The sequence below is a fragment of the Ovis canadensis genome, chromosome 4 (assembly GCF_042477335.2).
Source record: "Ovis canadensis isolate MfBH-ARS-UI-01 breed Bighorn chromosome 4, ARS-UI_OviCan_v2, whole genome shotgun sequence".
NCBI lineage: Eukaryota > Metazoa > Chordata > Mammalia > Artiodactyla > Bovidae > Ovis > Ovis canadensis.
The window spans coordinates 46897601-46925473 of NC_091248.1; the positions used below are offsets into that span (position 1 = coordinate 46897601).

The 27873-nt window shown below is 38.6% G+C and overlaps 1 protein-coding gene across 5 annotated transcripts in view; it reads left to right on the plus strand.

The window, feature by feature from the left end:
• Window positions 1-27873, plus strand: part of SLC25A40 (solute carrier family 25 member 40) — a 112837-nt gene that overhangs the window by 17135 nt on the left and 67829 nt on the right. For all 5 annotated transcript variants that reach the window (XR_011256638.1, XR_011256637.1, XM_069587709.1 and 2 more), the window contains exons 2-4: window positions 23719-23787; window positions 25104-25224; window positions 26843-26902. Coding sequence is in view for 3 of the 5 variants with exons in the window: in XM_069587709.1 (XP_069443810.1) it covers window positions 25128-25224; window positions 26843-26902 (157 nt within the window). In the remaining 2 variants the exon portion in view is untranslated. The remainder of the gene's footprint in view (window positions 1-23718; window positions 23788-25103; window positions 25225-26842; window positions 26903-27873) is intronic.

Here is a 27873-nt window from a genome sequence, read left to right on the forward strand (position 1 = left end):
GAATCAGCTGTACACGTATCCCCTTTTTCTTGGACTTCTCTCCCATCACTCCTCCCATCCCACCCATCTAGGTCATCACAGAGCACCAAGCTGAGTTCCCTGTGCCCTATACCAGGTTCCCACGAGGTATCTATCTGTTTTACTGATGATAGAGTATATATGCCAATCCTAATCTAATCATCCCACCCTCCCAGTGCCCCTTTGTGTCCACATGTCTGTTCTGTATGACTTATTCCTGCCCTACAAATAAGTTCATCTGTTCTGTTGTTCTAGATTCCACATATATGTGCTAATATATGACATTTATTTTTCTCTTTCTCACTTCACTCTGTATGACAGGCTCCAGATCCATCCACGTGTTTACAAGTGGCCCAATACTATTCCTTTTTATGGCTGAGTAATAAATGTTCCATTGTTTATATGTACCATATCTTGACATTTAGGTTGCTTTCTTGTCCTGGCCATTGTAGATAGTGCTGTAATGAACACTGGGGTACAGGTGTTTTTTTCCACTGTGATTTGCCCAGTAATGGGATTATTGGGTCATATGATAGTTTTATTTTTGGTTTTTTAAGACGCCTCCATACTGTTCTTCATAGTGGCTGTATCAGTTTACCTTCCCACCAACAGTGCAAGAGGGTTCCCATTTCTACACACTCCCCAGCATTTATAGTTTGTAGGGTTTGTTTTTTTTTGATGATGGCCATTCTGACTGGTGTGAGGTGATACCTCATTGTAGTTGTTTTTTTTGTTTAACTTTTAATTTTGTATTGGGGTATAGCCAATTAATGAGGCTTCTCGGGTGGCACAATGGTACAGAATCTGCCTGCTAATGCAGGAGACTCAGGAGACGTGGGTTGATGCCCAGATTTGGAAGATCACCTGGAGTAGGAAATGGCAACCCGCTCCAGTATTCTTGCCTGGAAAATTCAATGGACAGAGGAGTCTGGTGGGCTACAGTCCATGGGGTTGCCAAGAGTTGGACATGACTGAGCAACTGCTTAACAATTAACACACACAGCCCATTAACAACGTTGTGATAGTTTCAGGTAAACAGCAAAGGGACTTAGCCATAAAGATACATATAATCCATTATCTCCCAACCCCACTCCCATCCAGGCTGCCACATGACATTGGGCAGAGTTCATGTGTTATACAGTAGTTGATCTTCGGTTACTTGTTTTAAATACAGCAGTGTGTACGTATCCATCCCAAACTCCTTAACTAACCCTCTCGCACATCCTTCCTCTCCTGGTAACCATAAGTTTTATCTCTAAATCTGTGAGTCTTTTGTCTGTTTTGTAAGTTCATTTATATCATTTCTTTTTAGATTCCACATATAAGGGATGCCATAATATGTTTCTGCTTCTCTGTGTGACTTAATTACTTCACTCTGTGTGTCAATCTCTAGGTCCCTCTATATTGCTGCAAATGACATTATTTTGTTCTTTTTAATGACTGAGTAGTTAAGCTATTTCAAATCCTAAAAGATGATGCTGTCAAAGTGCTGCACTCAACATGCCAGCAAATTTGGAAGACTCACCAGTGGCCACAGGACTGGAAAAGGTCAGTTTTCATTCCAATCCCTAAGAAAGGCAATGCCAAAGAATGCTCAAAGTACCACACAGTTGCACTCATCTCACACGCTAGTAAAGTAATGCTCAAAATTCTGCAAGCCAGGCTTCAGCAATACGTGAACCGTGAACTTCCAGATGTTCAAGCTGGTTTTAGAAAAGGCAGAGGAACCAGAGATCAAATTGCCAACGTCCTCTGAATCATGGAAGAAGCAAGAGAGTTCCAGAAAAACATCTATTTCTGCTTTATTGACTATGCCAAAGCCTTTGACTGTGTGGATCACAATAAACTGTGGACAATTCTTCAAGAGATGGGAATACCAGACCACCTGACCTGCCTCTTGAGAAACCTATATGCAGGTCAGGAAGCAACAGTTAGAACTAGACATGGAACAACAGACTGGTTCCAAATAGGAAAAGGAGTCCATCAAGGCTGTATATTGTCACCCTGCTTATTTAACTGATATGCAGAGTACATCATGAGAAACGCTGGGCTGGAAGAAGCACAAGCTGGAATCAAGATTGCCGGGAGAAATATCAATAACCTCAGATATCAATAACCTCTCCACACCCTCTTCAGCATTTGTTGTGGATTTTTTGATGATGGCCATTGTGGTTGGTATGATGTGATATCTCATTGTAGTTTTGATGTGCATTTCCCTAATAATTAGTGATGTTGAACATTTTTTATGTGCCTCTTGGCTGTCTGTCTTTGGAGGACTGTCTATTTAGATCTTCTGCCCATTTGTTCACTGGGTTGTTTGTTTTGATGCTGTTAAGCATCATGAGCTGTTTGTAAATTTTGGAGACTAATACCTTGGCAGTCACATCGCTTGCAAATATTTTCTCCCAGTCTGTGCTCTGTTCATTTTGGTTATTGTTTCCATTGCTGTGCAAAAGCTTTTTTTTTGAAAATTAATTAATTTTAATTGGAGGATAATTGCTTTACAACATTGTGATGGTTTTTGCCATACGTCAGCGTGAATTGGCCACAGGTATACATGTGCACCCCCATCCTGAATCCCCCGCCCTATCCCTCTGGGTTGTCCTAGAGCACTGGCTTTGGGTGCCCTTCTTCACGCATCGAACTTTCACTGGTCGTCTGTTTCACACATGGCCATGTACATGTTTCATTTCTGTTCTCTCGGATCATCCCACCCTCGCCTTCTCCCACTGAGTCAAAGTCTGTTCTTTATGCCTGTGTCTCCTTTGCACTTAGGGTCTTCGATACCATCTTTCTAAATTCCATATGTGTGTGTGTGTGTGTGTAACTATACCGTATTTGTCTTTCACTTTATGAGTTAGTTCACTCTGCATAATAGGCTCCAGGTTCATGCACCTCATTAGAACTGACTCAAATGCGTTCCTTTTTATAGCTGAGTAATATTCTATTGAGTATACTCAATACTTTCTTATCCGTCCATCTGCCAGTGGACATCTAGGTTGCTTCTATGTCCTGGCTATTGCAAATAGTGCTGCACTGAACATTGGGGTACATGTGTCTCTTTCAATTCTGGTTTTCTTGGTGTGTATGCCCAGCAGTGGGATTGCTGGGTCATAAGGCAGTTCTATTCCTACACTGTTTTCCATAGTGACTGTACCAGTTTGCATTCCCACCAAGTGTAAGAGGGTTCCCTTTTCTCCACACCCTCTCCAGAATTTGTTGTTTGTGGACTTTTTGAGGGTGGCCATTCTGACAGGGTGTGAAATGATACTTTATTGAGGTTTTGATTTGCATTTCTCTAATAACAAGTGATGTTGAGTATCTTTTCTTGTGTTTATTAGCTATCTCTGTGTCTTTGGAGAAATGTCTGTTTAGATCTTTCCTCCACTTTTTGATTGGGTTATTAGTTTTTCTGGTATTGAGCTGCTTGTATGTTTTGGAAATTGTCAGTTGTTTCATTTGGTATTGTTTTGTCCCATTCTGAGGGTGGTCTTTTCACCTTACTTGTAGTTTCCTTCATTGTGTGAAAGCTTTTAAGTTTAATTAGGTCCCATTTGTTTAGTTTTGTTTTTATTTCTATTATTCTGGAAGATGGATCCACAAAGATATTGCTGCTGTTTATGTCATGGTGTTCTGCTTATGTTTTCCTCTCAGAGTTTAATAGTGTGCAGTCTCATATTTAGGTCTTTAATCCACTTTGAGCTTATTTTTGTATATGGTGTCAAAGAATGATCTAATTCCATTTTTTAACATGTAGCTGTCTAGTTTGTGCAGCACCATTTGTTGAAGAGACTGTCTTTGCAGCATTGTGTAGTCTTGTCTTCTTTGTCATAGATTAATTGTTCATAGGTGCATGGGTTTATTTCTAGGTTTTCTATCGTATTCCATTGATCTGTATTTCTATTTTTGTGCCAGTACTGTGCTGTTTTCATGACTGTAGCTTTGTAGTATAGTCTGAAGTTAATTTCTCAAGATTGCTTTACCTTTTCAGGGACTTTTGTGTTCCCGTACAAATTTTGAGATTTTTTTTTTGTTCTAGTTCTGTGAAAAATGCTATTGGTTGGTAATTTGATATGGGTTGTATTGACTCTTTAGATTGCTTTGGGTAATAGAGTCATTTTGACAATACTGATTCTTCCTACCTGTGAATACTGCATGTCTTTCCATCTGTTTGTGAATTTTTTTGATCAGCTTCTTAGAGTTTTTGAAATACAGGTCTTTTGTCTCCTTAGGTAGGTTTATTCCTAGTTTTTTTTTTTTTTTTTTTTGATGCAGTGATTAATGGAATTGTTTTTTTGGCTTTCTCTTTCTGATCTTCTGTGGTCGGTGTATAGAAATGCAACAGATTTCTGTGTGTTAATTTTGTAATCTGTAGTTTTGCCTAGTCCATCGATGAGTGGTTTTCTGGTAGCACTTTTACTGTCCTTTATGTATAGTATCATGTCACCTGCAAACAGTGACAGTTTAACTTCTTTTCCAACTGGATTCCCTTTACTTCTTTTTCTTCTCTGATTGCTGAAGGTAGGACTTCCAAACCTCTGTTGAATAAAAGTGGCAAGAGTAGACGTCCTAGTCTTGTTCCTATTTTAGAGGAAATGCTCATAACATTTCACCATTGAGAATGATGTTAGCTGTCGGTTTGTCACATACTACCTTTATTATGGGAGAAGGCAATGGCACCCCACTCCAGTACTCTTGCCTGGAAAATCCCATGGACGGAGGAGCCTGGTAGGCTGCAGTCCATGGGGTCACTAAGAGTCTGGCACGACTGAGCGACTTCACTTTCGCTTTTCACTTTCATGCATCGGAGAAGGAAATGGCAACCCACTCCAGTGTTCTTGCCTGGAGAATCCCAGGGATTGGGGAGCCTGGTGGGCTGCTGTCTATGGGGTCGCACAGAGTCAGACATGACTGAAGCGACTTAGCAGCAGCAGCAGCCTTTATTATGTTGAGGTATGCCCACATTCTGGAGAGTTTTTTAAATCATAAATAGGTGCTGAATTTTGTCAAAAGCTTTTCTGCGTCTGTTAAGATGATCATACAGTTTTTATTCTTCAGTTTGTTGATGTGGTGTATCACACTGATTGATTTGTGGATATTGAAAAATCTTTGTATCCCTGGGATGAATGCCACTCAATCATGGTGTATGATCTTTTTAATATATTGTAGGATAAGGCTCACTAGTATTTTATTGAGGGTTTTTGCATCTGTGTTCATCAGTGATATTGGCATGTAATTTTCTTTTGTTGTTGTATCTTTGTCTGGTTTTGGTATCAGGGTGATGGTGGCCTTACAGAGTGAGCTTGGAAGTTTTTCTTCCTCTGCAATTTTTGGTAATAGTTTCAGAAGGATAGGTGTTAACTCTTCTCTAAATGTTTGGTAGAATTTGCCTGTGAAACCATCAGGTTCTGGACTTTTGTTTGTTGGGAGGTTTTTAATCAGGATTTCAATTTCAGTGCTTGATTGGTCTGTTCATATTTTCTGTCTCTTTCTGGTTCAGTTTCGGGAAACTGTACCTTTGTAAGAATTTGTCCATTTCTTCCAGGTTGTCCATTTGATTAGCACACAGTTAGTTGCTCCTAGTAGTCTCTTATGATCCTTTGTATTTCTGTGGAGTCAGTTGTAACTTCTCCTTTTACATATCTTTTTAAAAAAATTTATTTATTTTTGACTGGAGGATAATTGCTTTATAATATTGTATTGGTTTCTGCCATATATCAACATGAACCAGCTATAATTTGTTTCTAATTTTATTGATTTGAATCCTCTCCCTTTTATTCTTGATGAGTCTGATACAAGGTTTATTAGTTTGATTTATCTTTTCAAAGAACCTGCTTTTAGTTTCTTTGATCTTTCCAGTTGTTTTCTTTGTCTCTATTCCATTTATTTCTGCTCTGATATTTATGATTTCTTTCCTTATACTAACTTTAGGTTTTATTCTTCTTTCTCTAGTTGTTTTAGGTGTATTTGTTGTTATTATTAAGCCACTCAGTCATGTCCCACTCTTTGCAACCCCACAGACAGCACCATGCCAGGCTTCCCAGTCCTTCAGTATCTCCCAGAGTTTGCTCAAACTCATGTCCATTGAAATGGTGATGCTATCCAACCATCTCCTCCTCTGTCATAATCTCCTCCTGCCTTCAATCTTTCCCAGCATCAGGGTCTTTTTCCAGTAGGTCAACTCTTTGCATCAGATGGCCAAAATATTGGAACTTTACCATCAGTCCAATGAATGAATCAAGGCTGATTTCCTTTAGGATTGACTGGTTTGATTTCATTGCTGTCCAAGGGACTCTCAAGGGTCTTTCTCTAGCACTGCAGTTCAAAAGCATCAATTCTTCAGCACTCAGCTTTCTTTATGGTCCAACGCTCACATCCGTACATGACTACTGGAAAACCCATAGCCTTGACTATACAGACCTTTGTTGGCAAAATGATGTCTCTGCTTTTTAATAAATTGCCTAGGTTTGTCATAGCTTGTCTTCCAAGGAGCAGGTGTCTTAATTTCATGGCTGAAGTCACTATCTGCAATGATTTTGGAACTCAAGAACATAGTCTGTTGCTGTTTCCATTTTTTCCCCTTCTATTTGCCAGGAAGTGAGGGGACCAGATGCCATGATCTCAGTTTTGTGAATGTTGAGTTTTAAGCCAGCTTTTTCACTCTCCTTTTTCACCTTCATCAAGAGGCTTTTTAGTTCCTCTTCACTTTCTGCCATTAGGGTGGTGTCAACTGCATATCTGAGGTCATTGATATTTCTCCTTGCAATCTTGATTCCACCTTGACCTTCATCTAGCCTGGCATTTACCATGATGTGCTCTGCATATAAGTTAAATAAGCAGCATGACAATTTACAGCCTTGACATATTCCTTTCCCAATTTTGAACCAGTCGTATGTTCCATGTCTGGTTCTAAATGTTGTTTCTTGACCTGCATACAGGTTTCTTAGGAGGCAGATAGGTGGTCTGGTATTCCCATCTCTTTCAGAATTTTCCAGAGTTTGTTGTGATCCACACAGTCAAAACTTTCGTGTAGTCAGTGAAGCAGAAATAGTTGTTTTTCTGTAATTGCCTTGCTTTTTCTATGACCCAATGAATGTTGGCAATTTGATCTCTGGTTCCTCTACCTTTTCTAAATCCAGCTTGTACATCTGGAAGTTCTCGGTTCACATACTGTTGAAGCCTAGCTTGAAGGATTTGAGCATTACCTCGCTAGCATGTGAAATGAGTGCAGTTGTGCAGCAGTTTGAACATTCTTTGGCATTGTCCTTCCTTGGGATTGGAAGGAAAACTGACCTTTTCCAGTCCTGTGACCACTGCTGGGTTTTTCACATTTGTCGGCATATAGCGTGCAGCACTTTAACAGAATCATCCTTTAGGACGTGAAGTAACTCAGCTGGAGTTCCATCGCCTTCACTAGCTTTGTTCATAGTAATGCTTCCTAAGGCCCATTTGACTTCACAGTTAAGGATGTCTGTCTCTAGGTGAGTGATCACACCATTGTGGTAGTACAGGTCATTAAGACCTTTTTTAGTTCTTCTGTGTATTCTTGCCACCTCTTCTTAATCTCTCTGCTTCTGTTAGGTCCATTCCGTTTCTGTCCTTTAGTGTGCCTATCTTTGCATGAAATGTTCCCTTGGTATCTCTAAGTTTCCTGAAGAGATCTCTAGTCTTTCCCATTCTGTTATTTCCCTCTCTTTCTTTGCACTGTTCGCTTAAGACTTTATTATCTCTTCTTGCTGTCCTTTGGAACTCTGCATTCAGATGGATTTATCTTTCCTTTTCTCCTTTTGTCTTCCGCTTCTCTTCTTTTCTCAGGTATTTGTAAGCCCTCCTCAGACAACCATTTTGCATTTTTGCATTTCTTTTTCTTGGGGATGGTTTTGTTCACCACCTCCTTTACAGTGTTACGAACCTCTGTCCATAGTTCTTCAGGCACTCTGTCAAATCTAATTCCTTGAATCTGTTTGTCACTTCCACTGTGTAATCATAAAGGATTTGATTTAGGTCACTCTTGAATGGCCTTGTAGTATTCCCTAGTTTTCTCAATTTAAGTCTGAATTTGGCGATAAGGAGTTCATTATCTGAGCCACAGTCAGCTCCCATTGTTGTTTTTACTGGCTATATAGAGCTTCTCCATCTTCAGCTCCAAAGGATATAATCAGTCTAATTTCAGCATTGACCATCTGGTGATGTCCATGTGTAGAGTTGTCTCTTGGGTTGTTGGAAAAGGCTGTTTGCTATGACCAGTGTGTTCTCTTGGCAAAACTCTGTTAGCCTGTGCCCTGCTTTATTTTGTATGCCAAAGCCAAACTTGCCTGTTACTCCAGGGATCTCTTGACTTCCTCCTTTTGCATTCCAGTCCCCTATGATGAAAAGGACATCTTTTTTGGTATTAGTTCTAGAAGGTCTTGTAGGTCTTCATAGAACCGTTCAGCTTCTTTAGCATTAGTGGTTGGAGTTGGATTACTGTGATACTGAATGGTTTGCCTTGGAAACTAACCGAGATCATTCTGTTGTTTTTGAGATTGCACCCAAGTACTGCATTTTGGACTCTCTTGTTGACTGTGAGGGCTACTCCATTTCTTCTAAGGGATTCTTGCCCACAGTAGTAGATATAATGGTCCTCTGAGTTAAACTGGCCCATTCCCCTCCATGTTAGTTCACTGATTCCTAAAATGTCAGTGTCCACTCTTGCCGTGTCCTGTTTGGCTATTTCCAGTTTACCTTGATTTAGAGACCTAGCCTTTCTGGTTCCTATGCAGTGTGGTTCTTTACAGCATCAGACTTGACTTTCACCAGCAGACACATCCGCAGCTGGTGTTGTGTCCACTTTGGCTCAGCCTCTTCATTCCTTCTGGAACTATTTCTCTACTTCAGTAGCATATTGGACACCTACTGACCTGGGAGGGTGGGTTCCTCTTTCAGTGTCCTATCTTTTTGCCTTTTCATACTGTTCATGGGGTTCTCAAGACAAGAATGCTACAGTGGTTTGCCATTCCCTTCTCCCATGGACTATGTTTTGTCAGAATTCTCCACCATGAGCTGTCCATCTTGGGTGGCCCTACACGGCATGTCTCATAGCTTCATTAGGTCACACTAAGTTGTTATCTGTAGGTGTAAGGTGAGGTGGTTTATTTGAGATTTTTTCCTTGTTTCTTGAGGTAGAATTGTATCATTATAAACGTCCCGCTTAGACCTTCTTGGGCTGCATCGCACGGGTTTTTTACTGTTGTGCTTTCATTTTCATTGATCTCTAGGTATTTTTTGATTTCCTTTTTTATTTTTCCAGTGATCCATTGGTTGTTCAGTAACATATTATTTAGCCACCACTTGTTTGTGTTTTTATAGATATTTTCTTATAGTTTATTTCTAATTTCATAATGTTGTGATCAGAAAAGATGCTTGATATGATTTCATTTCTCTTAAATTTACCAAGGCTCGCCTTGTGGCCCAGCATGTGGTCAGTCTTAGAGAATGTTCTGTGTACATTTGAGATGAATGTGTAGCCTGCTGTTTTTGGACGGAATGTCCTATAAATAGCAATTAAATCTGTCTGGTCTGTTATGTCATTTAAAGTTTGTGTTTCCTTATTTATTTTCTGTCTCCATTATCTGTCCATTGGTGTAAGTGTGGTGTTAAAGTCCCCCACTATTACCTTGTTACTGTCGATTTCTCCCTTTATGGTTGTTAGTTTTTGCTTTACATGTTGAGATGTTCCTGTGTTGGGTGTATATGTATATTTATGATTGTTATATATTCTTGCCTCAAATACCTAATCATTATGTAGTGTCCTTAGTTTCTTATAATAGTCTTTGTTTTAAAGTCTGTTTTGTCTGATATGAGTATTGCTACCCCAGCTTTCTTTTGATTTCCATTTGCATAGTATACCTTTCTCCCATCCCCTTACTTTCAGTCTGTAAGTGTCCCTAGGTCTGAAGTGAGTCTCTTGTGGACAGCATATATTTCGGTCTTCTTTTTGTATCTACCCAGCCAGTCTGTGTCTTTTGATTGATTATTACTATGTATGATCCTAGATTATGTTGTTTATGTTGTTGTTTATGGGATCCCATAAACAACAACATAAACAACAATTGAGGGGATTGAACCCGTATCCCCTCAATTGGTAGAAGGCAATGGCGACCCATTCCAGTATCCTTAACTGGAGAATCCTGTGGATGGAGGAGCCTGGAGGGCTGCGGTCCATAGGGTTGCACAGAGTCGGACACAGCTGAAGCGACTTAGCATGCATGTGTGCATTGGAGAAGGAAATGGCAACCCACTCCAGCGTTCTTGCCTGGAGAATCCCAGGGACGGGGGAGCCTGGTGGGCTGCCATCTACAGGGTCTCACAGAATCGAACACGACTGAAGCGACTTAGCAGCAGCAACAGCGGCCCCTGAATTGGTAGGTGGATTCTTCACTACTGAACGCAAAGGAGGCCCCGTAGGTGTTTTATTGTTTTTGTTGCAGTGATAATTGGGATTGTTTCCTTAATTTCTCTTTGTGATCTTTCATTATTAGTGTATCGGAATGCAAGAATTTCTGTGCATTAATTTTGTATCCTGCAACCAAACTCATTGATCAGTTCTAGTAGTTTTCCAATGGCATCTTTTTTTTTAAAAAATAAGAAAACTCAAAAGAGATTTTTACTTTTTTAAAAGTAATATACGCACAAGTTAGAAGTTCAGTTGTATGAGGTTCCAAATTACTTCCTTCTATAGAGGAAACTATGGTTACAAGTTGTAATCTCTTCCAGATACATACCCTATGCATATATGAATAGGAATCCTAAAAATTTTGTGGACAGAATTATTTTAGGTTCATTTGGAAAAAAAAAAGAAAACCAGGAAACAAGAAAACTATGTAGAAGAATAGTGGAAAGGGCGGAAAAGGTTTTCCTCAACTCTCTTATGGTCCTTGGCTGGATCTGAACGTTAAACTGACACTAGCAGATTAATAAGAGAAAGAGATGTAGGGAGGGCACCTCTGACATGAAAGTGCTATGGTTTTATTTCAGGAGAGGACAGGGCAGGGAAGTTTAGAAGGACATTCTTGTTTCTGCTATGTTCTCAGACTTTTTTAGCTTGAAATTTTCAATAGGTATTGTTTTTGGGGGTAGGGTGTCCTGAATTCGATCAGAGACTGCTTTACCATACTTACTGACTGCTTCCCTGCTGGCTCAGACGGTAAAGAATCTGCCTGCAGTGCAGGAGACCTGGGTTGGATCCCTGGGTTGGGAAGATCCCCTGGAGGAGGGCATGGCATCTTTAGAATTTTCTTTGTATAGTGTCATGTCATCTGCAAAAGGTGACAGTTTGAGTTCTTCTTTTCCAATTTGTATTCCTTTTATTTCTCTTTCTTCTATGATTGCCGTGGCTAGGATTTCCAAAACTATGTTGAATGAAAGTGGTGAGAGTGGATATCCTTGTCCTGTTCCTAATTTTAGAGGAAATGCTTTTGATTTTTCACCACTGAGAATGATCTGTGCTGTGGGTTTGTCAGTATGGCCTTTATGGTATTGAGGTAGGTTCCCCTGTGCCCATTTCCTGGAGAGTTTTTATGATAAATGGGTGCTGAATTTTGACAGATGCTTTCTGAATCTGTTGAGATGATTGTGTGGATTTTATTCTTCAGTTTGTTAGTCTGGTATATCACATGGATTTTGTGTATATTGAAGAATCTTTGCTTTGGGATAAATCCCACTTCATCATGGCATATAATCCATTTAATGTGTTGTTGGATTCTGTTTGGTAGGATTTTGTGGAGGAGCTTTGTGTCTGTATTCGTCAGCAATACTGGTCTTTAGTTTTCTCTTTTTTTGTGATATCTTTGTCAGGTTTTGGTATCAGGGTGATGGTGGCCTCATAGAATCAGTTTGGGAGTGTTCTTCCCTCTGCAGTTTTTTTGGGAAGTGTTTGAGAAGTATAGGAAGGATGGGTATTTAGCTCCTCCCTAAATATTTAACAGAATTTGCTTGTGTAGCCATCTGTTCTGGACTTTTATTTGTTGGATGATTTTTAATTACAGCTTCAACTTCATTACTTATGAATTGATCTGTTTATGTTTTCTATTTCTTCCAGGTTCAGCCTTGGAAGATAGTACTTTACTAAAAATTTGTACATTTATTTCAGGTTGTCCATTTTATTGGCATACAGTTGCTTATAGTAGTCCCTTATGTATTTCATGGCATGAGTTGTAATTTCTGCTTTTTCATTTCTGAGTTTATTGATTTGAATCCTATCCTTTTTTTCTTGATGACCTTGGCTAAATGTTTATCAACTTTATCTTCCCAAAGAACCAACTTTTAATTTTATTGATCTTTATTTCTATTTTATTTATTTCTGCTTTGGTCTTTATGATCTATTCCTTCTGCTAACTTTAGGGGTTTTCCCCTTCTTTGTCTAGTTGCTTTAGTTGTAAGGTTGAAAGTGAAAGTGTTAGTCGCTCAGTGGTGTCTCTTTGCGACCAAATGGACTGTAGCCTGCCAGGCTTCTCCGGGCAAGAACACTGGAGTGGGTTGCCATGCCCTTCACCAGGGGGATCTTCCAACCCAGGAATCGAACCCAGGTCTCCTGCACTGTAGGCAGATTCTTTGCCAACGGGGCCACCAGGGAAGCACCCAATTGTTTGTTGGAGATTTTCCTTGTTTCTTGAGATGAGATTGAGTTGCTACAAATTTCCATTAGGACTGCTTTTCCTTTGTTCTGTAGATTTTAAGTTGTGTTTTTCACTGTCGTTTGTTTCTATGTTTTTTTGATTTCCTCTTTGATATTTCTTTTAGTGATCTCTTGGTCATTTAGTAGTGTAGATCTTAGCCTCCATGTGTTCGGGTTTTTTTTTTTTGGCAGGTTTTTTTTTTTCTTATAATTGATTTCTAATCTCAGCATTGTGGTTAAAAGAGATGCTTGATATGATTTCAGTTTTCTTAAATTTACTAAGACTTGATTTGTGGATGAAGATGTGATCTCTCCTGGAGAGTGTTCTGTATGCACTTGAGAAGAAAGTGTGTTTTGCCACTTTTGGGTAGAATGTCCTGTAAGTATCAGTTAAGCCTGACTGGTTTGTTGTGCCATTTAAAGCTTGTGTTTCCTAATTTATTTTCTGACTGCATGGTTTGTCCATTGGTGTAAGTGGCGTGTTAAGATTCCCCACTATTGTTGTGTTGTTGTATTTCCCCTTCTATGACTGTTAGTATATGCCTTATGTATTGCGGTGCTCCTGTGTTGGGTGCATGTATATTTGTAATTGATTCCTTGATCATTATGTAATTGATTCCTTGTATTGATTCCTTGATCATTATGTAGTGGCCCTCCTTATCTCTTGAAACAACCTTTATTTTAAGGTCTAGTTATCTGATACGAGTATTGCCACTCCAACTTTTGATTTCCATTTGCATGGAATAATTTTTTGTCTCCTCATTTTCAGTTTATATGTGTCCCAAGGTCTAAAGTGGGTCTCTTATAGACAGGATATATATAGGTTTTGTTTCTATATCTCTTCAGCCAGTCTGCGTCTTTTGGTTGGAGCAATCATTCTATTTACATTCAAGGTACTTAGCAATATGTATGTTCCTATTATCATTTTCTTAACTGTTTTGGCTTTGTTTTTGTGGTTATTTTTCTTCTTCCTAGAGAAGTTTTCTTCTTCTTAGAGAAGGTCCTTTAGCATTTGTTATTAAACTGGTTTGCTGGTGCTGAATTCTGTTAAGTTTCGCTTGACTGTAAAGGTTTTGATTTCTCTATTAAATTTGAATGAAACCCTTGCTGGATAGAGTAATCTTGGTTGTAGGCTTTCCTCTTTCATCACTTTTAATATATTCCACCACTCCCTTCTGGCCTGCAAGTTTCTGTTGAAGAATCAGTTGATAACCTTATGGGGATTCCCTTGTGTGCTATTTGTTGCTTTTCCCTTGCTGCTTTTAATATTTTTTTTCCTTGAATTTAATTTTTGTTAGTTTGATTAATATGTGTCTCAGCATGTTTCTCCTTGGGTTTAACGCTATATGAGACTCTGTGCTTCCTGGACTTAGTTGACAATTTCCTTTCCTGTGTTAGGGAAATTTTTGACTATAGTCTCTTCAAATATTTTCTCAGACTCTTTATCTTTCTCTTCTCCTGGGATCCCTGTAATTTAAATATTGGTGCATTTAATGTTGTCCCAGAGGTCTCTGAGACTCCCCTCCTTTCTTTTCATTTTTTTTTCTTTATTCTGCTCTTCAACAGTTATTTCCACCCTTCAGTCTTCCCACTCACTCATTCACTTTCTCTGCTTCAGTTGTGCTTCAGTTATTAATTCCTTCTAGCGTATTTTCTCTTTCGGTTGTTGTGTTGTTCACCACTGTTTGTTCTTTAGTTCTTCTAGGTCTTTGGTAAACATTTCTTCTGTTTTCTTGATTGTTGCCTCCCTTCTGCTTTTGAGGTTTAAGGTTGTCTTTATTATCAATACTCTGAATTCTTTTTTGGGTAGATTGCCTATTTACTCTTCATTTGTTTGATCTTGTAAGTTTTTACCTTGCTCCTTCATCTGTCCCATATTGTTTTGTCATCTCATTTTTTTTTTTTTTTTGGATGGAAGGGGGTTTGTTTTCTCCTTGCTGGTTGTTTGACCTGCAGGCAGTGTCCAGCACTGGAGTTTGCATGCAGTTGGATGGAGCTGAGTCTTGGTGCTGAGATGAAGACCTCTGGGGTAACTCACACCAATTAACATTCCCTGGGATCCTAGATTCTCTGTTGGTCTAATGGTTTGGACTTGGTGCTCCCACCATGGGAGCTCAGGCCCAATCCCTGGCCAGGGAACGGAGACCCCTGTATGCCATACAGTGGGGTAGGGTGGGTAGGCAACAAAGAAAAAGGAGCAAAACAGTAAGAAAGAATAAAAAATTTAAAAAAAATTTGATATTTTAGGAGAAATGAAAATAAGACAACAACAACAAAGTAAAACAAAACTACAACAGCAGAAAAAGCCAGAAAAGGCCCTAGGGGAGGAGGAAGGCGCTTAGGCTGAAGACCCCAGCAGCTAGAAAAGGCCCTTGGCGGGGGTGGGGGCTCAGGACCCTCTAGGCTGGAGGGGACCCCAGAAGGTGGGTCTGAGACCCCAGCAGGCTTGCCAGTGGCTGAGTGGGTGGGTGAGATGCTGGGCACATTCCCCTCTGATCCACTATTTCCCAAAGTCCCTTCGCATCCCTGCTAATCCTAGTTCCTTGGGCGGGCCCCTCTGAGTGGTGACCCCTCTCATCCTCCTGCTGCCCCTCAGGGTTTCTTCTCCCATCCCACCTCTACTTTTCTTTTCCCCCTTTCTCCCCATCATCCTACCCAGTCGCTTGGGGATTCCTCCCGTCCCTTAGGTGTCCAAGGCCTCTCAGCAGCCCTGGTAGGTGTCCGGGGTGTGAGAAGATGTGAATTCAGCATCCTCCTGCTCTGTCATCTGGACTCCACCCAGAAAGACCTTTCAGTTGGTGAAATTTTATGTTTTTTAAACAGATGTCTTGAGAATATTTTGTGAAACTTATCCCCAGAGTACATGAAATTCTTCCATGCCTCAGTATGTGCTGTTTATTTTAAAGTTTATTTTCTGTGAATTACAGGTATATAGAAATGATTTTTTATAATTTTAAAAATAACGTTTATTTATTTGGCCGTGCTGGGTCTTTGTTGCTGCACAGGCTTTTCTCTGGTTGCGATGAGCACGGGCTACTCTCTAGTTGTGGGGTACATGGGCCTCTCATTGTGGTGGCTTCTCTCGTGGAGCACAGGCTCTGGAGTGTTTAGGCTTCAGGACTTGTGGCAGGTGGCCTCAGGAGTTGCAGCTCCCGGGCTCTAGAGCACAGGCTCAGTAGTTGTGGCATGCAGGCTTGCCTTGCAGCATGTGGGATCTTCCTGGACCAGGGATTGAACCTGTCTCTCCTGCATTGGCAGGCAGATTCTCTACCACTGAGCCACCAGGGAAGCCTAGCATATTGATTTTTATAGCTAGCAACATTGCTAACTTATTAATATTGGTAATTCTATGATGCGTTTAAGTTTTCTGTGTTCACAATTATGTCATCTGGAAATACTGATTTTTTTTTTCTTTATAAAGTTTATATGTACTTTTTGCTTATCTAGATGGCTAGGAACTTTAATAAAACATTAAGTAGGGGTAGTGGTAATTATATTCTTATCATGTGCTTGATATCAAAAGGAAACCTTCAGCACTTCATTATTAAGTGTAAGAATGCTTTTTAATTTTTACTTTGATCCATGAGATGTTTAGAGGGGTGTTATTCAGCTTCCCATTATTTAGGGACTTCCAGATACCTTTCTGTTATTTTCTAGTTTGTCAGAGAACATATTTTATTTAAATCCTGTTAAGTTCATTGAGACCTGTCTCATGACTAGAATGAGGCTTATTGTGGTAAATTGTTTGGTAAATTGTGTGTCTGTTTTTCCCAGTAGCAGAAGAGTAGTTTAATACTTGCGGACGATCTAAAGGATGAATGTTAGATAGCCTGTTTAAAACTCCCCATGGAAGTAGCCACTACCAAATGGAGTATTTATGCATTTAAAATTTTATAGTGATTTGTGGAATTGAATACTTGTGGCTACAAGAAACCCATGTATATAGTGAAGAGCATTGTATCTCTTATGTTACAAGTAGTGACTCAAGTGGCCAAAAATTATAAAACTCAGTAAGGATTTCTCTTCTTTGGCTTGTGTGTGTTGGTCTCTCAGTTGTGTCTGACTGTTTGCGACCCCATGGACTGTAGCCCTCCAGTCTCCTCCGTCCATGGAATTCTCCAGACAAGAATATTGGAGTGGGTAGCCATTCCCTTCTGGGGATCTTCCCAACTCAGGGATCAAACCTGGGTCTCCTGCATTGCAGGCAGATTTTTTATTGTCTGAGCCATCAGGGAAGACTTTCTTTGGCTTAGTATATGCTATTACTTTTTTGTGATAAGGTTGGTGATTGTTTATGTACGAAGTATTAATAGCCTTTTCATCACCAAAAAAATACGTGAAATTTTCCAACTATTCAACAAATAATAAAATTATGCATATTTTGAAAAGATGCACATCATTATTCCTTGGGAAAATGCAAAGTACTACTACATTGGGATATCACTACTCAGCTATTCAAATGATTACAGGTTTTAAAAATAACTGTACCAAGTGTTTTAAGGATATGGAGCAACCAGAACTTACATGTTGGTGGGAATATAAAATGATAAAACTGCTTTGGAAAATACATTTGCAGTTTCTTAAGAATTTAAGCATGCATTTGCTGTTTGATTTAGCCATTTTATTTCTACTTATTTATTTAAGATTTATATGTGAATAATTCATTGCCCCTTTATTTGTACTAGTCCCCAACTTGAAGCAACCTAAATTTTTATCAGCCGGGGAATGAATAAAAAAATTGTAGTATGTTTAGACAGTGGGATACTACTTAGTAATAGAAAGGAAGTAAGTATCAATACATAAATGAGTGTCAGAACACTTATGGTAAATGAAAGATGCCAAAAGAAAATTAATACATATTGTGTGATTCCATTCGTGTGGAATTTTCAGAAATTCTAACGAAACTGTAGTGACAGCAGCTCACAGCTGCATCGGTGCAGGCATGGGAGCTGGGAAGTAGCGCCGGCAAAGGGGCAGAAGGACACTAATGGGCCTGCCAGGTATGCTCATTTTGTTGATGAGTGATAGTTTCACAGGTGGTCAAAACTCACGTTGTAAGCTTTACTTATATGCAGTTCATTGTATGTCAATTAATCCTCAGTAAAATTGTGAAGAGAGAAGATAAGATGTGATATAGATAAATAGAATGTTACTCAGCCAGGAGAAGCAATACTGCCATTTGTGACATCACTGATGGACCTTGACATTATGCCCAGTGAAATAAGCCAGAAAGAAAAACCCAAATACTGCATAGTACCTCTTGTGTGTGGATTCTTAAAAAAATCAGAAACAGAGTAGAAAAGTGGTTGTCAGGGGCCAGGGTGTGGAGGAAATAGGGAGAGGTTAGTAAATGGCGAAATTTTCCAGCTATAAGAGAAATACAGATTGAAGATCTCATGTAAAATATGGTGACTATAATTGATAATACTGTGTTGTATAACTGACATGTGCTAAGAAAGTAGAACTTAAATGTTTTCACTAAAACAAGTATCGCTAAATATGTGAGGTGATGGATGTGCTGATTGATTAGATAGAAGGTACTTTTTCACAGCATATACATATATATCAAGTCACTATAATAATCTTACGAATTTTATATCAGTTTTACATTAGTAAAACTGGAATAGAAAAAAGAATGAAAGAAAAAGAAAGTCTTTATAGCAGATTAGGATTGGAAAGAAAATTCCTTAATGTGGTGAAGAATGTCTGTTTAAAAATAAATGGATAAAAAGTCTAGAGCAAACATCATTCTCATGGGTAACCTTAGAAGAATTCTTTTAAAATTCAGAAATGGAACAAATATACTCATTTTCTCTATTTATCTAATACTGTATTAGACATTTTAGCTATACAAAAAGGAAATTAAGATGGTAGCATGATGATTAGGAATGATGGAAATCAGTCATTGTTTGCAGACAAATATGCACGTTGATGGACTTCCCACATGGCACACTGGTAAAGAACCTGCCTGCTGATGCAAGAGGTGCAGTTTCACCCCTTGGGGTTGGGAAGATTGCCTGGAGGAGGAAATGGCAACCCACTCCAGTATTCTTGCCTGGAATTCCATTGACAGAGGAACCAGGGTATAGTCTATGGAGTTGCAAAGAGTCAGACATGATTGAGCCACTGAACACAGCATAGCATACACATTTACATAAAAAACTCATGAGAGTCTAGAAGTCAACAGTTAAAAATAATAAAGGATTTCTTTTTTAGCAAGATTGGCTGGGTACATGCTTAATAGACAAAAAAATCAGTTGCATGTTCTAATTGCACAGAGCAAGTGAAAGTCACTCAGTCATGTCCCACTCTTTACGACCCCATGGACTACAGTCCATGGAATTCTCCAGACCAGAATACTGGAGTGGGTAGCCTTTCCCTTCTCCAGGAGTTCTTTGCAACCCAGGGATTGAACCCAGGTCTCCTGCATTGTGGGCAGATTCTTTACCAGCTGAGCCACAATGGAAGCCCAAGAATACTGGAGTGGGTAGCCTATCCCTTCTCCAGCAGATCTTCCTAACCCAGGAATTGAACCAGGGTCTCCTGCATTGAAGGTGGGTTCTTTACTAAATGAGCTATCAGGGAAGCCCAACTGCACAGAGAACATGTGATTAAAAGGAAGACACTGTTTTATGTTAGTAGTAGAGATTATCAGGTACCTAGAACTAGGTCTGCCACAAATATGCAATATCTCTATAGCACAAATTTTAAAACTTCTCAGAACAACATTAAGATCGGAATAAATGAAAGAAAGTTCTGTCTAGTCAAAGCTATGGTTTTTTCCAGTAATTGTCTATGGATGTGAGAGTTGGATGAAGAAAGATGAGTGCCGAAAAACTGATGCTTTTGATCTGTGGTGTTGGAGAAAACTCTTGAGAGTCCCTTGAACTGCAAGATCAAACCAGTTAATCCTGAAGGAAATCAGTCCTGAATATTCATTGGAAGGACTGATGCTGAAGATGAAGCTCCAATACTTTGGCCACCTGATGGGAAGAACTGACTCATTGGAAAAGACCCTGATGCTGGGAAAGATTGAAGGTGAGAAGAGAAGGGGACGACCGAGGATGAGATGGTTGGATGGCATCCAACTCGATGGACATGAGTTTGAGTAAACTCTGGGAGTTGGTGATGGACAGGGAAGCCTGGCGTGCTGTAGTCCATGGGGTCGCAAAGAGTCGGACACGACTGAACGACTGAACTGAACTGAAATAAAAGAATAGAGTGTATTCACAGTTAAAATCCTCACCAGTTTTATCTGTAGATTCAATCCAATTTGAGTCAAAATCCCAAAGAGGTTTTTCAAGGAACGTGGTAAGATGGGTTTTAAACTCTGAAGGGACCATAGGGCCAAGAGAAGCATGACACTTGTGAAGAAGAGGAACAGGGAGGGTAGACTTACCCTACCAAACAGGAGGGCTTCTTAGGACATAATAATAATAGAGTGTGCTACAGTTTAAGGATGCAGAAGTTGGCAAATAGAATAGAGAGACCAGAAGCAATTCCATACCGAAATGAAACTTAGTTTTGACCAAGTAGTATGTCAGTTTAAAGGAGAAAGGAGGGATTTAATATTTTTTTTAATATATATATTTTTTGACATGGACTATTTTAAAAGTCTTTTTGGAGTCTGTTACAGTATTGCTTTTATCTTTCCATGTTTTGGCCCTGAGGCCTAGGGGATCCTTGCTTCCTGACCAGGGATTGAACCTGTACCCCCTGCATTGGAAGACAAAGTCTTAACCACTGGACCACTGGGGAAGTCCCAGAGGGATTTAATATTGGAGCTGGGTAAAGTGGTTATCTGTTTTAACATGGAAAAAGGTGAAACTGGATCACTGCTTCACATGCTATTAAAATACTTCTGCATGGATTGAAGGTGAAAGTTTTGTCACTCAGTCATGGATTAAGGATTTAAAATTTGGTGATAGCAAAAGTTTAAAACTTTTAGGGAGAAATATAGATGAATATGTTTTGGACATTTGAGTAGGGAAAGATTGTTTAAAGAAAGCACAAAAAAGTGTTATCTGTAAAGGAAAAGATCAATAAATTTGGCTACATTAAGAACTTTGACCTTTTTCTTATACCATATACAAAATCAACTCAGAATGGATTAAGGTTTAAGCGTGAGGCCCCAAATATAAAAACTCCTAGAAGAAAACAGGATAGCAGCTTCGTAGCATTTATCTTGGCAGTGATTTCTTGGATGTGACATGAGAAACAACAATAAAAATGAAAGTATATTAAACTGAAAAGTTTCTATACACCAAAGGCAGTAAACTGTAGTAAAAGGACAGTCTATAGAATGGGAGAAAAATATTTACAAACAATATATCTATTAAGAGTCTAGTATCCAAAATATTTATGAAGCACCTACAGCTTAAAAACCAAATAATTTGATTTAAAAATGGATAGAAGACCTTAATAGACATTTTTCAAAGATAAGGTACAAATGACCAACAATGTGTGAAAAGACACTGAGCGAGACTAATCATCAAGCAGATGAAATCAAAATCCCAAGGTTATCACTTGATTCTCTTGTTCAGTCGCTCAGTCATGTCCAGCTTTGCAAGCCCATGGACTGCAGCATGCCAGGCTTCCCTGTCCTTCACTATCTCCAGGAGCGTACTTAAACTCATGTCCACTGGGTCCATCCACTGAGTCAGTCCATTGTCCATTCAACTATCTCATCCTCTGTCTCCCTCTTCTCTTGCCCTCATTTCTTCCCAGCATCAGGGTCTTTTCCAATGAGTCAGCTCTTCGCATCAGATGGCCAAAGTATTGGAGCTTCAACATCATTCTTTCCAATGAATATTCAGGGTTGATTTCCTTTAGGATTGACTGATTTGACCTTGCTGTCCAAGGGACTCTCAAGAGTCTTCTCCAGCACCACAGTTCAAAAGCATCAATTCTTCAATGCTCTGCCTTCTTTATGGTCCAGTTTTCACAACCATATGTGACTATTGGAAAGACCATAGCTTTGACTATACGGACCTTTGTCTGCAAAGTGATGTCTTTGCTTTTTAACACAGGTTTGTGATAGCTTTTCTGCCAAGAAGCAGTTGTCTTCTAATTTCACAGCTGCAGGCACCATCTGCAGTGACTATAGAGCCCAAGAAGAGGAAATCTGTCACTGCTTCCACCTTTTCCCCTTCTGTTTACCATGAAGTGATGGAACCAGATGCCATGATCTTAGTTTTTTTTTCAATATTTAGTTGTAAGCTGGCTTTTTCACTCTCCTCTTTCACTCTCATGAAGAGGTTCTTAAGTTCTTCTTTGCTTTCTCTCATTAGAGTGGTATTATCCGCATATCTGAGGTTGTTGATATTTCTCCTGGTAATCTTGATTCCAGCTTGTAACTCACCCAGCCTGGCATTTCTCATGATGTGCTCTGTGTATAAGTTAAATAAACAGGATGACAGTAAACAACAGCCTTGTTGTACTCCTTTCTCAATCCTGAACCAGTCAGTTGTTCCATACAGAGTTCTAACTGTTGCATCTTGACCCACATGCAGGTTTCTCAGGAGACAGATAAGATGGTCTTGTATTCCCTTCTCTTTAAGAGCTTTCCACAGTTTGTTACAATCCACACAGTCAAAGACTTTAGCATAGTCAATGAAACAGAGGTAGATGTTTTTCTGGAATTCCCTTGCTTTCTCTATGATCCAGAAAGTGTTGGCAATTTGGTCTCTGGTTCCTCTGCCTTTTCTAAATCCAGCTTGTATGCCTGGAAGTTTTCAGTTCACGTGATGCTAGTCTAACTTTGAGGAGTTTGAGCGTAACCTTAGTAACATGGGAGATGAGTGTAATTGTCCAGTGGTTTGAACATTCTTTAGTACTCCCCTTCTTGGGAATTGGGATGCGGATCAACCTTTTCCAGTCCTATGGCCACTGCTGTGTTTTCCAAATTTGCTGACATATTGAGTGCAGCACTTTGATAGCATCATCTTTTAGGATTTTAAATAGCTTTGTTGGAATTCCATCACCTCCACTAGCCTTACTGATAGCATTACTTCCTGAGGCCCACTTGACTTAACACTCTACAGTGTCTGGCTCTGGGTGAATGATCACACCATCATGGTTATCTGGGTCATTGAGACCTTTTTTGTACAGTTCTTCTGTGCATCTCTTCTTGATCTCTTCTGCTTCTATTAGGCCTTTACCACTTCTTTCTTTTATTGTGCCCATCTTTGGATGAAATGTTCCTTTATATTTCTGATTTTCTTGAAGAGAACTCTAATCTTTCCCTTTCTGTTGTTTTCCTCTATTTCTTTGCATAGTTTGTTGAAGAAGAGGAAATTTGACAGATTCAAGAGATCAGATCTAATAAACAGAGTGCCTGAAGGACTATAGATAGAAGTCCGTAATATTGTACAGTAGGCAGCAAACAAAATCATTCCAAAAGACCTCTTATGTACGCACAATAACATTATCCACCAAACAAAATCAAGAATACTTTAAAAATATCTGATATGCAACCACATTCAGATTTCTTTAGTTACTTTCAAACTGGCTGTTTAAAATTCTCTTATTTAAACCAGGATGCATTTGAGTGGATTCCTTTATTCTAGAACAGTGTGCCTCCCTGCCACCTTTTTTCCCACCATACTTTCACTTGAAGCAGCTAAGACCTTAGTCCTGTAGACCAGAGTGTTACCTTCTCCTGTACTGTGGCAACATGCACATGTTTACCATGTTACTTTAGTCTGGATTTCCTCCAAGCGTCACAAAATCTGGTGGTTCATCTCCTGTTGATACTAAGATGGGTCAGTATATTCAGGTTTAGAATTGTCTGCTTTTCAAGTAGAGTATATTCGCTGGGATAATATGAAGATTTTTGTGTGATAATACTTTTATAACTCTAATGATAATATTTCTGGAGTGCTCTTCATATTCTGCAAAGTACTTAATAAAATATTTCATAATAATAGTTAATAAATATTAGTTGATTTATGTTTTAAAGTTTTTTTATATACTCCTTTCCTTTAGGTTTGCTATCTGTTTCCTGTGTGAAAAGATAAGACAGTTTCTTTCTTTTTTCACTACAGATTTTCAGATACTGATGTTACAAACAATAAAATATTGGAACATAGAGTTGAGGAAAAGACTTAAATCAGGTAGGTAAATACTAAAAGCCTAAAGAAACAATAGAAGCATTCTTTTTTATAAAGGTTGTAATTGGGATAATTGACAGAATTGGAAAATGAACTTTAGAATACTGTCAGTATTGTTTCCTAAATTTGGTAATTGGACCTCAATTATATGAAAGTATTCTGAGGTGTATAGGATGAAGGGGGTATGATGTATGCAGTCTACTTTCAAATGGGTCAGAAAAAGTAAATGATATGTAGTATGAGAGAGTGTTGGTGAATTTATGGGCTAACAGTAACTCATATATTTCCATAGAAATAAAAATTGGTCCAGTCTTTCTGGAAAGCACTGGTAATTTTTCTCAGGTTTTTAGTTTAGCCCAGTAATCTTACTTTTTCTCCTATACTAATTTTACAATTACTACAACTACAACAAGATGTATGTATAAAGATATTTATATGAGAGTTTATGAAATTAAAGAATTAATAAATTGGCAATAACCTGAATATCTAAGAGGCGAAATAAATATAATTGAATACCATGAAAGCATTAAAAATGATAATGTCAATCTGTATTTATTAATACATCTATTTTTTAAGCATCAAAGTTGGCTACTAAAAGCTATGAATGGTGTTAATCTATTTTGTCTTTCAAAAAAGATGCATGTATAGATACTTGAATGTTTGTACATATTTGGTTAGATGTAATCTGCCTCCATATTTGCGTTTTTGTGTACATAGACCTTTGGAAAGATGATACTGTATGTTGCCCATGGTTATTTTTTTAGTAAGTTTATAAGTGAATTTTATACTCTTGTGTTGAGTTTTTCAGAAAGAGTATATGTTGCTTTTCTCACTCTTATTTCTAAATAATGCTTTTTATGAAGGTTATGCTTTTGGTTTATTTTGTACTTTTGCAGCAGTGTTTGCAGTGCAATAAAAATAGTGCTATATTTGCTGATAACTCTACTAGATTCAAGTATCTGAGTGGTTCTTATGAGACCGAATTCTGATTTTGAGTCTTATTGGTCAGCTGCTTTCATTCTGTCCCATGGCCAGATTCTGTTTTCTTAATGCTCTGTTGATTTGTCTTGCAAATGTGATGCTGCTCACATAGCTTAGCTGAAGTACATTACACCTTTGGAACATCTGAGAACATGTTCTGTTAATGACAACCGTGTTGTGCCTTTGCGTATAGAACTTATGTGTATACTTCTGCTGGTCAAGATGTGCTTTGATAGTTATACTGGTTTTAGTTTTTATAGTTTATTTAACTTTTAGCAGTTAGTTTTGAGGGCATCTTCTGTTACATTTTTATTTTACATCTTGCTTTTCTTTAACAGATTTTGCTGTTGTTAGTTAAGGATATGGATCCTGAATCAGAGGGACCACCAATTACAACAGTGACGCCGCTTCAGCAAATGTTCGCCTCTTGCACTGGAGCTATACTGACATCACTGATGGGTACAATAATGCTGGATGTAGATTATGTATCTGAATGAATTATTGATCCCACTTGAGTTTTACTCTGAAATACTGATGATATTATCATTCATGCTTCATCATGATAACAGGAAAGAGCCCTGGACAGAGAATCGAGAGACTAGCATTTTAGTCTTTGCTTTGCCGTTCTCAGGATGAATGTACTTTGGGATTGTCTTTATTCTCTTTGAACTTAATTTTCCCTCTCTAAATTTAGGGGCTTAGATCTGAAGTTCTTTGAGGTCTCTGTCAATATCAAACTTTTATGACTGTTATCCTTTTTAAAATAGTAAAAATACGGGGTTAAATATGAGCATGATGAAAAACATAGAAGGTGGATAACTTACAGTACCAACAAATTCAGATGATCATTTACTTTGCTTTTAGTGAATTGCTTAAATTTCTCTGGACTACATTTCTCTGTCTTTAAATGAATTTCTTATAGACACAGCCAAATGACACAGTAGGTGCCAGTTTAACATTTGAACGAGTTGGCTAGTTTATTTAAATAAGATAGCAGGCATTCATCTCTCAGTCGTGTCTGACTCTTTGTGATCCCATGGAGTGTAGTCCACCAGGCTTCTCTGTCGATGGAATTCTCCAGGCAGGAATATTGGAGTGGGTTGCCATTTTCTTTTCCATGGGCTCTTCCTGAGCCCGGGGTTGAACCCAGGTCTCCTACATTGCAGGCAGATTCATTACTGTCTGAGCCACCAGGAAGCCCAAGATGGTTAGAACAAATGTAAACTAATTGCTTTAGAATATAGTATTTTACTTCAGACCATAATGCCCATTTTCCTTTGCTGCACTGTTCCCATATAGAGTAACACAATATGATAGCAAGAAAGAGTTATGGCTAGCTTACTCAAATTTTCAATACCTGTGGTTTTTATTTGATGCAGGTGAATTTAACAGAGGGAGACTTTAATATAGGGAGACTTATATTATTTGATTATTGATTACTTGTAATACATAGTTATCTTTAGATATTTAAGTGGTCTTTTGGAACATTCACTTTTATCTTAGATAACATTTTCTTACAAATACTAGTATTTTAGCTTTAATGTTAATGGAATTATAGCTGTAGAAATAGTATAAATGAGAGTTTGCTGCTGTTGCTGAGTTGCTTCAGTTGTCTCCGACTCTGCAACCCCATAGACGGCAGCCCACCAGGCTTCCCCGTCCCTGAGATTTTCCAGGCAAGAACACTGGAGTGGGTTGCCATTTCCTTCCCCAATGAATGAAAGTGAAAAGTGAAAGTGAAGTTGCTCAGTCATATCCGACTCTTAGCGACTCCATGGACTGTAGCCTACCAGGCTTCTCCATCCATGGGATCTTCCAGGCAAGAGTACTGGAGTGGGGTGCCATTGCCTTCTCCGAAATGAGAGTTTAGTACCTGTGAAAGAAGTAACTACATTTTCTCGTTGGTCCTCTTTAAACAAAATTCAAGTGCAAAAAATTAGAATGTTAACACTTAAAACCACTTTATGATAAATAGTTTTAACCATTATATAGGTATCATGTGGTGTATTTTCTTTGGACAAACATCTATGCAAATTACAATATCACTTGTTAATTGAAATTTTATGTATCTTCATAGTGACACCCTTTGATGTTGTTAAAATTCGACTCCAAGCCCAAAACAACCCATTCCCCAAAGGTATGTGTTCAGCTTATCCTGAAAATGTTATGTTAGGTTTTTAAATGTCACTGCATTCATTTAAAGAAAAAAAAAATTCTCTTTTTGCCAGTTTTTGAAAACTGATGCCTTTATCTTCATGCGGAAACATTTTCCTCATTTCTTAGTTATACCTGATGAAGTCTAGGCAGAAAACAAGTACAGTTGACCCTTGAAGAATGAGGAGGTTAATGTTGCCCACCATTGGTGTAGCTGAAAATCTGCCTATAATTTACAGTTGGCCCTCAGTGTCCATAATTCCTCTGTTTTTGTAGTTCCTCATCCTTGGATTCAGCCAACTGCAGATCATGTAACACTGTGGTATTTACTATTGAAAACAATCTGTATAAGTAGACCCTCACAGTTAGACTCATGTTGTTCAAGAGTCAACAGGCTGTGTGTATATGTGTGCATATATGTAACACATGTAACACTTTGATGAACCTACTAGCAAATGAAAAGGACAATTTTGTATTTCAGTGTATGCCTCGCTAGTAAGAACAGAATTTTACTTATAAGGGGCCTTGAATCTAGCTTCCTACTTTAGTCCGAGAGCTGTGTCCATCCTACAGTATTCCTCCAATAGGCATCTAACTGTTGCTTGAATAGTAATAGGAAATTCAATATTTTATCAAGCAGCTTGGTTAATTGCTGGACATTAGAGCTTATGTGGACTTTGAGAAGACTAGTTACATGTTTTTATTAGATAGGCAAAATAACAATTCCTTGATCCATATTTTGCGGTTTTTATAAAGATAATGTCATTTCAAATGTGTGTAAATAGCAGAAAACAGACTGTAAAAAAGCTCATACATAAATTCCACCCTGTTGAATGTGTATCAGGGAGACAGAATGAACAACAGGTATTCAGGTAGATGGAAGAATAGGTGGATTGTAGGAAAGGATGAAAAGCAGAGTAGTTTCCTGTATATTGAAGGTAGACCAGTGTATTA